Source organism: Centruroides vittatus, unplaced genomic scaffold (assembly GCF_030686945.1).
Source record: "Centruroides vittatus isolate TY-2023 unplaced genomic scaffold, ASM3068694v2 contig_364, whole genome shotgun sequence".
NCBI classification, from domain to species: domain Eukaryota; kingdom Metazoa; phylum Arthropoda; class Arachnida; order Scorpiones; family Buthidae; genus Centruroides; species Centruroides vittatus.
In genome coordinates, this window is record NW_027122188.1 from 2,438,850 (window position 1) to 2,451,686 (window position 12,837).

A 12,837-nucleotide genomic window follows, 5' to 3' on the forward strand; every position below is an offset into this window, starting at 1 on the left:
ATCACGAGTTAACCAAGTTTTGAATTTATCCACTTGAGCCACAAATATTGAGACTGACTCATCTTAAAAAATCAATTTTTAAATTTCAAAACAGCAGTAAGATTAGCACAAACAAGTATTTTTATTTAGAAGTAAAAATGATGCGAGTTTGATAAAGTTCTTGGCTCATTTCCAAATTTGTTATGTAAAATGACTCTGCGGAAAATCACTAATCCTTCTAGCCCTTCTTTTGCTCGCATGTAATTTGACTAGCCAATAGATGCTGCCGTGATGAACTTTTGCGAGGTGAATATGTCATTAATGACTAGGTAATCTATTTTATCAATTATCACAAACCTTGTAAACACATCACAAAATACAGCTTATAGCATGTAACATACTTACTAATTTTGAGATCTGAGTGTAATAGTGAGAATAGTGAGTTGCTACAAGTCCTGTTATCTATATGCTCTAATAATTTATTTATGCCTGCATGAAAGAATCTTTTCAAATGCTATTCAGTTCCTTCATACAGCCTCTTGGATTTCTAAAATTGCCCCTTTCAAAGCAAATTTTAATTTTAGGATCAGAAACCCCCTACTGACTACTTCCTGTTCTCCAACCAGTAAATTTCAGAAATGTGAGAGGCTGTATAGAGCATTTCAAAATAATTCTCTCATGAAGACATAAATACAATTTTTTGCATGCTCTAGTAATAGATCACAACAAAGTGTATTTGAAGACTACTAACCTAATCATTTCTGCCAAAAAATTTTTTTTAACAAACTCAGTTAACATACATTGTAAATTTAAATAATTTCAGATATTATTCGGTTTCTGATAAAAAAAATTGTTATAATTTACTGAACTCTACAAAGTCTATTTCTTAACTTCTATAATTATGAATAAACATATACATATAATTTTTGTAAAATTCTATTTTCAGATGGGTACAATTACATACATTATAATAATCATTTTGAATTCAGTCTTTCTACAAATTAATATAAACTGCTGATTGATTAAACCATTTTTTAGGTTTTCTTTTAATAAAAAATTATCTTACATTAGAATTTTAAGACTTAAACAATACTAGTTTCTTATATAATAAAGTTGTATTGGTTTCATTGACATGAGATGCTTGAGTAGAAGCAATGTTTATAGGAAAATAACATTTCCTTTCAACTGTACCATTTTAAGTACACTAACAGAAAAATCTGAAATCTTGAAAAGAAAAAAAAATGTTTTATACACTGAAAATTTTAATGCTCATGCTTCATAGAATGCCACAGCATTTGCTCAATGATTTCATTTACATTGTCTTTTGTTTTACAATTAATTATTATTTATTAAATTTTAAAAAAATTGAGTTTTATGAGTATTGATTAAATACAAGGGTAATCCCAAAAGTAAGGTCTCCTATTTTTTAGAAATAGGAAGAAACGTTTATTTTCAATAATGTTAACATCATTTTAAAGCTTGAACATTTATCTATTTTTCTACATAATCACCATTCCAGTCGATGTAATTTTGTAGGCGCTATGGCAGTTTTTCTATGCCGATGTCATACAAGCTCACTGCTGTGCCGTGTTAAACCAATTGAAATTCATCGCCAATTGACGGAAGTGTATAACGAATTGTGCATGAATGTCAAAAACATCCGCAAGTGGTGTAGGGAGTTTTCAGCCGATCATACTGAAGTTCGTGACAAAGAAAGAAACAGGAGACTGTCAATTTCCAACAAGACAGTCAAGAAGGTTGAGCAAACCATGCGTGAAGATCGGCAGATCATTTTGGTTCCTGGGAAAAGTTGCAATATCGGAAGGTGTGCGCAAGATGGGTGCCACGTAGGGCTTACAATACCGGGATTCCGGTATTCGGGATCCCGGACGATTTTTGTCCGTTATTAAAAACCGGTATTTATGTAAAAATACCGGTATTTTGGTATTACATTAGTTGATAAAAATTGAATTTATGCACAATATAAATCTAATTTAAAATAATATTAATTAATTACAAGAAATTTTTTGAAGATATACAAACAATTTCATTGTATTAAAATCTATATCAGGCACATTTATTACACATACCGAGCCGAGTATGGCACCATCGAGAAGCGGCGGTGTCGGCAATATAAAGCGATTGTTTATGTTTTACGTCTACTACCCAATGAATAGGTCTCGTTTATACAAATACATAAAGAGTGTAACACAAAAATTATTAAATAGTTTAGATTAGATTGTTTAATTTTGCAAATCAGCTGTAGTGTTTACAAGTAAAAATTATATTTTATATTTTCAATTTTATTTTTCATTCCGTTGTGTCTTGTGGTGTGTGGATTATGTGCACTTGTTTTCTGGTTTTATTTCTAATAATTGAAAATTATATAACGGTATTTAAATACTGATTAATCCATATAAATTATATGATACGGTAAGTTTATATTTGTATTAATGTAAGTTAGAGTGTAATTAATTTACAAATATTAAAATTAATAGGCATAAACTGCTATACCCCCTGAAAGATAAATACATTTACGGAGCACCGAAAAGGACAGGACGAAACTTCAGTTTGGAATCATTTTTTGATTGAAAAAAACGGACAGGTTGCTAAATGTAAAAAGTGCGCGAAAGAAATAAAGTGTACAGGAGGATCCACAAGTGGCCTTCATACTCACTTAAAAACGATACATGGACTAAATCTTAAAAATGAAATGTCAAATCAAGTGTTTCTAAACAGCCTAAATTGTTAATAACAAATTATTTTAAAAATAATAAAAACGAAAAACTTTCAGAAGTGCTTGCCCGAATGACAGCTCGCGATGGTTTGTCTTTTAATATTTTTATAAAATCGTATGACATAAGAGAAGGCTTAAAGGCAAGAGGATTCAAAGACATACCAAAATCTGCAGTCACTATTAGAAATATGGTACTTGAATATAGTAAAATTATTAAACAGTCTACAGTGCATGAAATTTCTAGACTGAAATCTGAAGGTAAACGTTTCAGTATCACATTTGACGAATGGACATCTATTCGTAATCGGCGCTACATAAACATTAATGTACATTCTGTTGGAGGAACAATGTGGAATATCGGATTAGTGCGCGCTTACGGATCCATTCCAGCAGAAAAATGCTTATCCCTTGTAGAAGAAAAATTGAAAGATTTTAATTTAGATATATCTAAAGACATAGTTGGAGTAACTACTGACGGTGCGTCGGTTATGGTAAAATTAGGAAAAATTATAGAGGCTGAACATCAACAATGTATAACACATTGCATAAATTTAGCAATTACTGATGTTTTGTATAAGTCAACTTTGAACCCGAGTGTGGATATTGATGTTGTGGAGCAAAATTATAATGATGACGATGTTAATGATGTTGACGATGACGATGATAACAATGACGACGATATCGACGAAGAAGATGGTTATGGAATTATTATAGAGTTAGATGCTAGTATTACTACAAGTAATATAAATATTAGACATACTGGTATATCATCTCTAGTTTCAAAAATTCGGAAAGTAGTGAAAACATTTAAAAATTCACCTTCTAAAAATGATAAATATTTACAAAAGTACGTGAGAGAACAATTAGGTAAAGAAACAGCGCTAAAATTAGATTGTCAAACAAGATGGAACAGTATGTTATTTATGTTAGAAAAATTTGAAGAAATTAAATTTTGTATTCAAAAAGCGCTTATTGACATTAGTTCCGATATTCATTTTTCTGACGAAGAATTTAATTTATTATCTTCAATTATTGCTGCTCTTACTCCTGTAAAATTAACAGTAGATGCATTATGCCGAAAAGATGCAAATCTTTTGACGGCTGACGCTTCTTTAACATTTATGTTAGATACTCTTTCCCAGCAAAAATCTGCAATTGCATTAGAATTATTGGAAGCATTAAAATCTCGAATTTTACTGCGACGAACTGAATTATCACAAATACTTCAGTATCTGCAAAAGGGCTCACAAGATGTTGGAGAAGTATTTAAACGCATATCCAAATTTACAATCATTAAAAAAATTGTAAGCTTAACTAAACGGCTCACACATGAAAATCTAGAAGATACAGAAGATATGGAAGTTGTGCAAGAAACATCCCTTCCAATATCTTCCCAAATTAGTAATGAAACAGTATTAGAATCTGACAAGGTAAACGTAAACGCATTAAAGAAAAAACTACAGGCAGCAATAGACGAAACACTAAATACTTCACCCGTGCCTGCGTTTAAAAAAATTCCAGGTCTGGAACAAAAAATAAAAAAGGTGAAATTACTTTTTTTGAAAAAACAGGAACAAAAGGAACGTATTTACAAAATGTGTATGATTTCTTAATGACAATAGTGCCGACAAGTGTAGAATCAGAAAGAGCTTTTTCGGCGGCTGGTTATATTTGTACGAAAATTCGGTCCTCGCTTGATGATGAAACGATTGATTGTTTATGTTTTTTAAGAGCATACTTTAATAAACAAAACGCAAGTTATTAATATTATTTCATAAATACTTTCAATTTAATTATATTTTTTGCTTCTTTAATTATATAATGCCATACGAGCCTATTATATGTAAAATGTAACATAGAATTTAATATGTACTTTTTTTTACTTGCACGTTTTTTTGTATCTATCTACTCCTACTCTCTATGTAATAAAATAAATAATATCTACTCATTTCTGAACAATATTTATTGGATTTCATATATTATTTGTTAACAAGTCAATATAACAACTGAGGTAAGTAAAAATATAACTAGTAAATTTTTTATTAATAATACCGGTTTTAATACCGGTATCCCGATATTTCAAATTTCAAATATCAAATGCCGGTATTTAGATTTTAGTTTGGTATTGTAAGCCCTAGTGCCACGATATGACAGGGCCTACAAAAATGCATCGACCGGAATGGTGATTATGTAGAAAAATAGATAAATGTTCAAGCTTTAAAATATGTTAACATTAATGAAAATGAACATTTCTTTGTATTTCCAAAAAATAGGAGATGTTACTTTTGGGATTACCTTCATAATTCTAAATAATGATGTTGTTTATATAAATGTATTATTAAAAATTATGACACAGATGTGAAATGTTTCAAGGTGACATGAAATACTGGAGTGGGCAGCCTTTGAACTGCTTGGATATTAAAAATATGTAATCAATTAAATTATATTAAAGATACAGAAATGTAATTTTAAAAACTTTTTTTTCTTTTAAATTAATATAAAGCCTAATGCTACAAAAAAAGTCAAAATTATAAAAGAAATTCTTAAAATTTTTAAACTGTCTTATTAATTTAAAAACTTTTAAAGTTTTAAATAGCTACATCACTAGCAATGTTTCTATCAGGTGTGTGCTGAGAATTTTTGAGGCCATTGCAACATTACAGTCAATGTTTACATAGGTTTTTAACACTTAAATTAGAAATATAATCAGTGAAAATTTTACTTTATTAATATTTTTACATAAATTAATTTAAAGAAGAGTAAAATATGTAAAATTTAAATCTCATTGAATTTAACTGTATTGTTTTATTGCCCATAAGATGGGTAGAACAGTGCAAGGCAATAAAAACTTAACACAAATATAGTTTATTACACATATGTAGATTATTATTACAATGAAAAGGTTAACATACACACAAGCATTATCAATAAAAACTTATTGTGAAGATGTAAATCATTCCAAATGTAAAACATTGAGTTAACATATAAATTTATTAACTAAATTCATTTATAAAATTCGCATAACTTTTAATTCACTTTAACATCACGTGATTACTTACCAAAAATTAGTTTGGCTTTATAATGATTCTCTAAAATGTTTACTTCAAAATAGTGACAGTAAAGAAAAGTCAAAATCTTTCATTCAATTTCAAGAATAATTAATTCTTAAAGAACGATATGTGTTTCTTTTGTTAAAAATTTAATTATAAAATTTAAGATACAAGGTTTTACAAAAAAAAACCTTTCTAAAAAGATAAGAAAACAAAAATTCTATAGATTGAACTTCTGGCTTCTAGTTGCTTCCATCTTGTTTTACAAGTCATAAATCTCTTTTTCATTTACTTCTTTGAGGAGTATATGTTATAGGTTCTAGTTTTGGTCTCCTGTTACAATAATAAACTTGTTTATTACTGTAGTACTGTATAGAGATGGAAAAGTTCATTACTATGTTTAAGCTAAAATGTGCTGTTTTAATAATTCTAATAACCAATTGAAGATTGACTTCAATTGGTTATTAGAATTGAGTGTGATTTTTCCTCTGGAATTCATTTTTATAATAATTTTGATCAAATTACATAAGAATAATTAAAAATGTGTTATTTCCTAACTAAAAGTGTTTTATGTGATTAAAAATCATGTCAGACCCTATTTTTTTAGTTCAAAATAGTGAATATGGATATTGTATCAAAAAACTTTTTTCTTTTCATTATTTGTCTACATTTTAAAGATAAATTAATCATCTAAGTGAGGGGGTCACCAAACTTTTTTCACAGTGGGAGCATAGGCCGCATAACCATTTTGTTCAATACAGTACACCAAATACACAAAAAATAGACAACCAACATATTTACCCATACAAAAACACGATTGCTGTAGCAAGCTTGTAATTGCTTTTGTTAGAAACTTCATTGCAGATACTTACACAAAAAAGCACTCTGATATCCAAAGTTGCAGAAAGTTGCCAAATTTTTTATTTCACTGATTTTCCTAAAAATTATATTACTCCAGATGCAAAAATCAGATTGGATCACTTCTGGCATTTTAGCTTACACTTATTTTAATTTTTTCTACGTAGTAAATTTATCTACAACCTATGATCTTTCCATATTTTACCTTATTTGTGGCAGAGTGCAGCGGCAGACTGGATCCAGCCCATAGGCCGTAGTTTGGTGATCCCAATTTAAGTCACATGTTATGATTTAAACACCCGCTTTTATTGATAAATGACAACTGATATTGTTAACAGCATTTTAAAATTTTTCTTAAATTTATTATAATTGTTACACACTTCTGTGTTACTGTTGGAGTTAAGCTTATGGTACCAAGAAACCATAAATTTTTCCTGAGCTGTAGTACAGTAGTAATGAAAAGAAACTTAAAACAGTTACAACAGCATTTGTGGTGAAAGTTCAAAGGTCATATTACAAAGGCAATTTGCCAGCCACTAAGTATGGAAAGATAGCCAGTATTCTTGCATTTATGTTGTCATTTATAATCTTAACAACTTTGCAATAGCTTAGATGTAATTTTTAATAAATTATTTATTGAAAAAAAGCAAAAATGTTCAAAAAATTACTACTACTTGATAACTAAAAAGCAGAAAATCACTATATTGATTTTTATTAGTTGCTTAGATCATAAATGATGATATAAATTTCCCACCACTTGAAGTAGCTAGCAAATCACCTTCATAAGTAGACATTTGAATTCTCACCACCTAAACCAACCTTTGTCCAACCTTCTGTTCATAACAGTGGCATACCGTGACATTTGATGATAGGGAAGCTGTGTTTCTGTAAAAAGCCGACTTCCAGGAGCAATCAGTTAATTGCGCGTCAGTGATGGCCTAGGGTCCATTCATATGTGGGTGGTGGCAGTGGAGGCAAAGATGACAAGTATCTAACAAAAACCGTTTATTTTAACATAAAATAAACTTACACTACATATAAAATAGTTTGCTTTAGGACAATCAGCTGTTCAGACATCCTGGAAGTCGATGAAGTTCTTTGATTGTTGATCGAAGGTGGCCCCGGAGCAGTGGCATTGACAAGTCTGAAAGACAGGTGGGGGACTTCATCTTATGATGTCGGCGACACGGTCTAAGCCCGAAGTGGCACGAGCTACAGGTTGGCACAATAGTCAAGAAACTGCTTTTTTTTTCTTTTTTGCGTGTTGATACACAGTGTTTTGGTTATTCGGAAGTTAACTAACCAAGCGAGAGGTGTCCTTGATTGTTGGGGATTATGTCTATCTCCGATCTTTCTTTTGTCCATTTTGATTGGTCATTCTCCCTCAATCACTCTTCCTGAGTGGCTGGGTCCCTCATTACTAAGCATAACGGAACTCCTACCTGGAGCGCGAGAAAGGTCAAAATCGAAGATGAATTCGACCTTCCACTGATCATAGGACGACTTCCTTCTGCAATTCATGGTTTCTGTGAAGCAGTTTGATTTAAACAAATCGTTTGTAGTTGGACACCTATTTTTTCCTATCTTTTTTTAAACTAATAAATTTTTCTCTAAATTAACTGTTTTTTTCGCATCTTTTGTGACATTCGAACCTGTCCGGAACCTGACATTTCCATAAAAATTTTAAACAAATACTGGAAACGACAAAAATAAACAATTTATTTATTTTAGTTCTAAAATACAAATAATACAATGACAAGTCCGAAAGACAGGTGGGGAGACTTCGCCTGTTAATACAAACAATGATAGAAAAACTTTTTTTTTTATGAACTAACTCTATTCAGCAATTTTTTCTACAGAGTTGTTATTTACTTTATCATAAAATTTGCTTGTTGTTGATTCCATCAAAGTATTTAAAAGCTCTTTTTCTATTGAAAGCAATCTTTCCTCTGACAGTGTGTTCCTTGAGAAGTATCAATTTGCTTTGTGGTTGAAAAACTGCACTCAACAGACGCATTGATAAGTGGTACCGTAAAAATGAATGATATTAAATCATAATTCTTTTAGTACATCTTTGTTCAGATCGTCATTAATTATAATATGTTTTATGTCTGAGTGACTTGCCAGTATAGTCTGGATATGAATATAAATATTGCAATTCACTATGTAATTTAGATAAATCAAAAAATTCTCCATAAAATTTACTTAATTTAAAAAATTAAAACTTGCTTCAGAAAATTGTTTTTCATAATATTTAAAATTATTAAAAATTCTAAAAATTTTGTCTGAAAATATGGCAATATAATTATAATTAAAAGAAAATTATAGTAGAGTGTCGATTATTCGACCCTCGATCAACCGTCACATCAGTTAACTGACCGCGTTCTAGTCAGCAAATTCAAATGTCCGCTAGTGATGTGATGCTACAATATTTGGCTATGTCTTGGCTACTTTAATATTAATTTTTGTGTGTTTTAGTTGGCAACACTGGCTTGACCATGAAAGGGAGGCCAGTATTTAAACAAGGCTTATTTAATGACACTATCCAATTGCAGTTTTTAAAACGTGTGTGAGATTTAGCGGCAAAAAAACGAGTGTCAGCTGTGAAGCAAAAGAAAATTTTGGACTTCCTTTTTCTAATGTATAGGCCTACTTTATGTAAAATATGTAACCCAAATATATGTTTTTTTTTGTTTTATGTTTTTCAATATACAGTACAGTACTGTATTTATTTTGTGCAAAATAAAGAAATAATTTTTAACGATACAATAGCGATGATTATTATTTTAAAAAAAATTTTGTTAGGCTTAACATCGATGGAAATTCAACGCGAAGTAGGTTAATAGCAATATACTAATTACATGGGATATACAAATAATGTATTTTTTCATACTTTTTGGTTATCCGTTTTTTCAGTTATCCAACCAACCTCAGTCCCCAATTGAGTCGGATAATCAATGCTCTACTGTATAATTAAATATAGCTTTGAAAAGAAACATACGTAAAATATTCTTTACTTTTTAAATCTTAAAACAATGCACTTAGTCAAATAGCTATCTACAGTGGCTAATGGACAGAATCGTTATACGATATTTTGGTGTGTAGCATCCCCCAACTAAACCACCAGAGGTTGGTGTTCTGTAAAACACATTAGCAAATGTGTATAATCTGGCTACTTTACACCATTCAAATATTTTTGCCATAGAAGCTGTCCCACATTCGACAATATAGCACTTCCATTGGGAATATGCATATATGAATTTATATTCGAATATACAATAGCAATCTTATCATTGTTTTTCATGTGTATAGAAATTTGTAATAAAATACATAATGCAGTTATAATAAAATATTAATTTTAAGTAATTCAAAGTACATTAAATATGAAAATTGTATTTATTTTAGAAAATACAAGGGAAGCAATACTTCCACAGCTTCCATGAACAGCACGCCATTGGTTCATAACAAGAATTTCATTTTCCTTTTTTTGTTATTTCATTTTTTATGAGTTAATAATTACTCAATGCTTATGTTTTGTTGTAAGTTTTATGTTCCATTTAAAGTATCCTGATATATATATATATATATATTATATATACAGTATATTATTTAATTTTATATCCTTATACTTTATGGTATATTCACATTCCTGATGAATATTTGATACTTTGCAATATATCATATTCTTCACTATATGATGACTGCATTAAAATATAGTACATCTGCCAGCATGTAGTGTACCTCCTAATAGCAGACAAACTGCTTCATCCTGACAGTGTCTGCTATTCAGATGTTATACTGTATACATGTGCAATATTGTTTTCCATTAACAGTCTTTTTTTATACATTGCTTACACACACAAAAATCTGTGTGTTATCATAATAGAAAAATTTAATCAGTAGAAGTAAGAATTCAAAAATATATATAATTTTTATATAAATACCTCTAAAAGTCTGTGCAAACCTTCTGGTCCTAATTTATCCAAAAACCATTTAATATATGGTCCTGGCAAACCTCCTAAAGCATTAAAACATAAACAGGTATCTTCTATTACAACTGGACTTTGGGTTATACGTGCAGCTTCTTTACATTTAGCTATACAAATTTCATTTGGTTCACCTTGATATTCAGGTAAATCAATGCTTCTATTTTCTATCTGAAGTTAAAAGTAAAATTACATCATCATCATCATCATCATCATTATTATTATTGCATATATTAAAACTAAGTAGAAAAAATTATATCTATATATATAATCGAGACGAGTTGATAATAATAATAATAATAATAATAATAATCAGTGCAGAGCCCAAATGGTTAAGAGTTGAAAGTTGAAATTTGGTACACAGTTAGGGTACGTCATAAGAATGCACACTAAGAAGGGGTTTTTCGAAATTCCTCCCCACGGGGGAGAGGGACAGGATTAAGGCTTAACACTTCCATCAACAATGGAAGTGTTATAACAATAAAAGTGTAAAGAGAAAGCGACGTGCAAGACGCAGATGGAGAAAAAACGGGCGCTGGAGGAAAAAAAAAAGAAATAGAGTAATATGTTAGAGCATATTCGATTTTCAAATTTAAACAGATTAGTTCGGTTTTTCTCGACCTTTCTTCTTTAGAACATTCGATGAAAATCGAACAATATAATCAGAACACGTCGTGAAAATCGAACAATATTAGAACATTCGATTTTCAAATTCGATCTTTCTTTAGAAATACTTAGTTTGTTGATGAAATTACTCTCTTTCTTTTGTGACTATAACGTAATAATCTTAATCTTCGCTATCGTTACTTTTGCCCGAGCAACGCCGGCCTACCTGCTAGTATATATATACAGGGTGGGCTAGCGAAAACGAAACGGCAGAGTGTTCGTGTTCGTCCAAGCAAAGTCGCTCGTACAGGTCGATTTTACTCTCGAGGGGACATCTTTTGCAATAAAGTTTTTGCGATTCTGAATATTAACTAAACAAACATTTTTTTCGAAATAAATGCTTGTTTAGTTAATACAAAATAAATGAGTTTTTAAAATTTTTTGTTGTCTGTTGTATTCAGAATCGCAAAAACTTTATTGCAAAAGATGTCCCCTCGAGAGTAAAATCGACCTGTCCGAGCGCTTTGCTTGGACGAACATGAACACTCTGCCGTTTCGTTTTCGCTGGCCCACCCTGTATGTATGTATATATATATATATATATATATATATATATCATTAATATTATATACACTGGAGGGCAAAAGTTAAGTTACAAGTGTTTTTTTTATTTTTGATTTAATTTAATTTAATTTAAAATAAAATAGAAACTTTATTAAAATAACAAATTTATTCACTCAATATGGCGTGTGACCACTCCTTACAGCAATACATGCTAGACACCTGCTTCTCATACTCTTTACAAGGTTGTTGATCATTTCATTAGGAATTAAAGTCCATTCTCTTTTGAGAACAGTCCTGAGCTCATCAAGGTTTCTGGGTGGGGGACAGAGACTTCCCATCCATCTTCCAAGGGCATCCCAAGCATGCTCTATTGGGTTCAAATCTGGAGACTTGGATGGCCAGTCCATTCTTTGGATTCCAATGTCTTGAAGATACTGAGTTACCAGGTTCGCTCTGTGGGGACGAGCATTATCGTCCATTAAAACAAAATCTGTGCCTTCTGTGTGAGCCATTGGACGAATATAATGCTCGAAGATCTCATCGCGATACCTTTGACTTGTTAAGGAACCTCCTTCAAAGACATGGAGCTCGGTGCACCCAGTGAGAGAGATGCCTGCCCAGACCATCACACCAGCTCTGCCGAAGTTGTCTTTTTCTCTTATGTTTGATGGCCTATATTGTGTTCCAGCCTCTCTCCAGATAAAGCATCGTCGAGAATCACTCTGTAGGCTAAAGCAGGATTCATCTGTGAAGAGAACTTTGCTCCAGTTGTGGTCTGTCCAGTCTTGATGTTGACGACTCCAATTCAAGCGCGCTCTTTTGTGGAACGGTGACAATGGAATACACACAACCGGGTGTCTTGCATAAAGACCAACAGCAGCAAGTCTTCTGGATACAGTTTTGACAGAAATTCTTTTTCCTGTGGCTGATTCAAGCTCAGAAGCAAGCATCCTGCATGTTAGTCCTCTATTGCATTTGGCAGTTACTTTCAAAAACTGGTCATCTTGCAGTGTGGTAACTCTTGGACGTCCTTCCACGGGAATTCTGGAGATATCCC

The 12,837-nt window shown here is 31.2% G+C and overlaps 1 protein-coding gene across 3 annotated transcripts in view; it reads right to left on the reverse strand.

Annotated features, from left to right (window-relative positions):
- Positions 1–12,837, reverse strand: part of LOC136975120 (inosine triphosphate pyrophosphatase) — a 62,688-nt gene that overhangs the window by 1,663 nt on the left and 48,188 nt on the right. For all 3 annotated transcript variants that reach the window (XM_067270136.1, XM_067270135.1, XM_067270134.1), the window contains one exon: positions 10,569–10,781. In XM_067270136.1, coding sequence (XP_067126237.1) covers positions 10,569–10,781 — 213 coding nt within the window. The remainder of the gene's footprint in view (positions 1–10,568; positions 10,782–12,837) is intronic.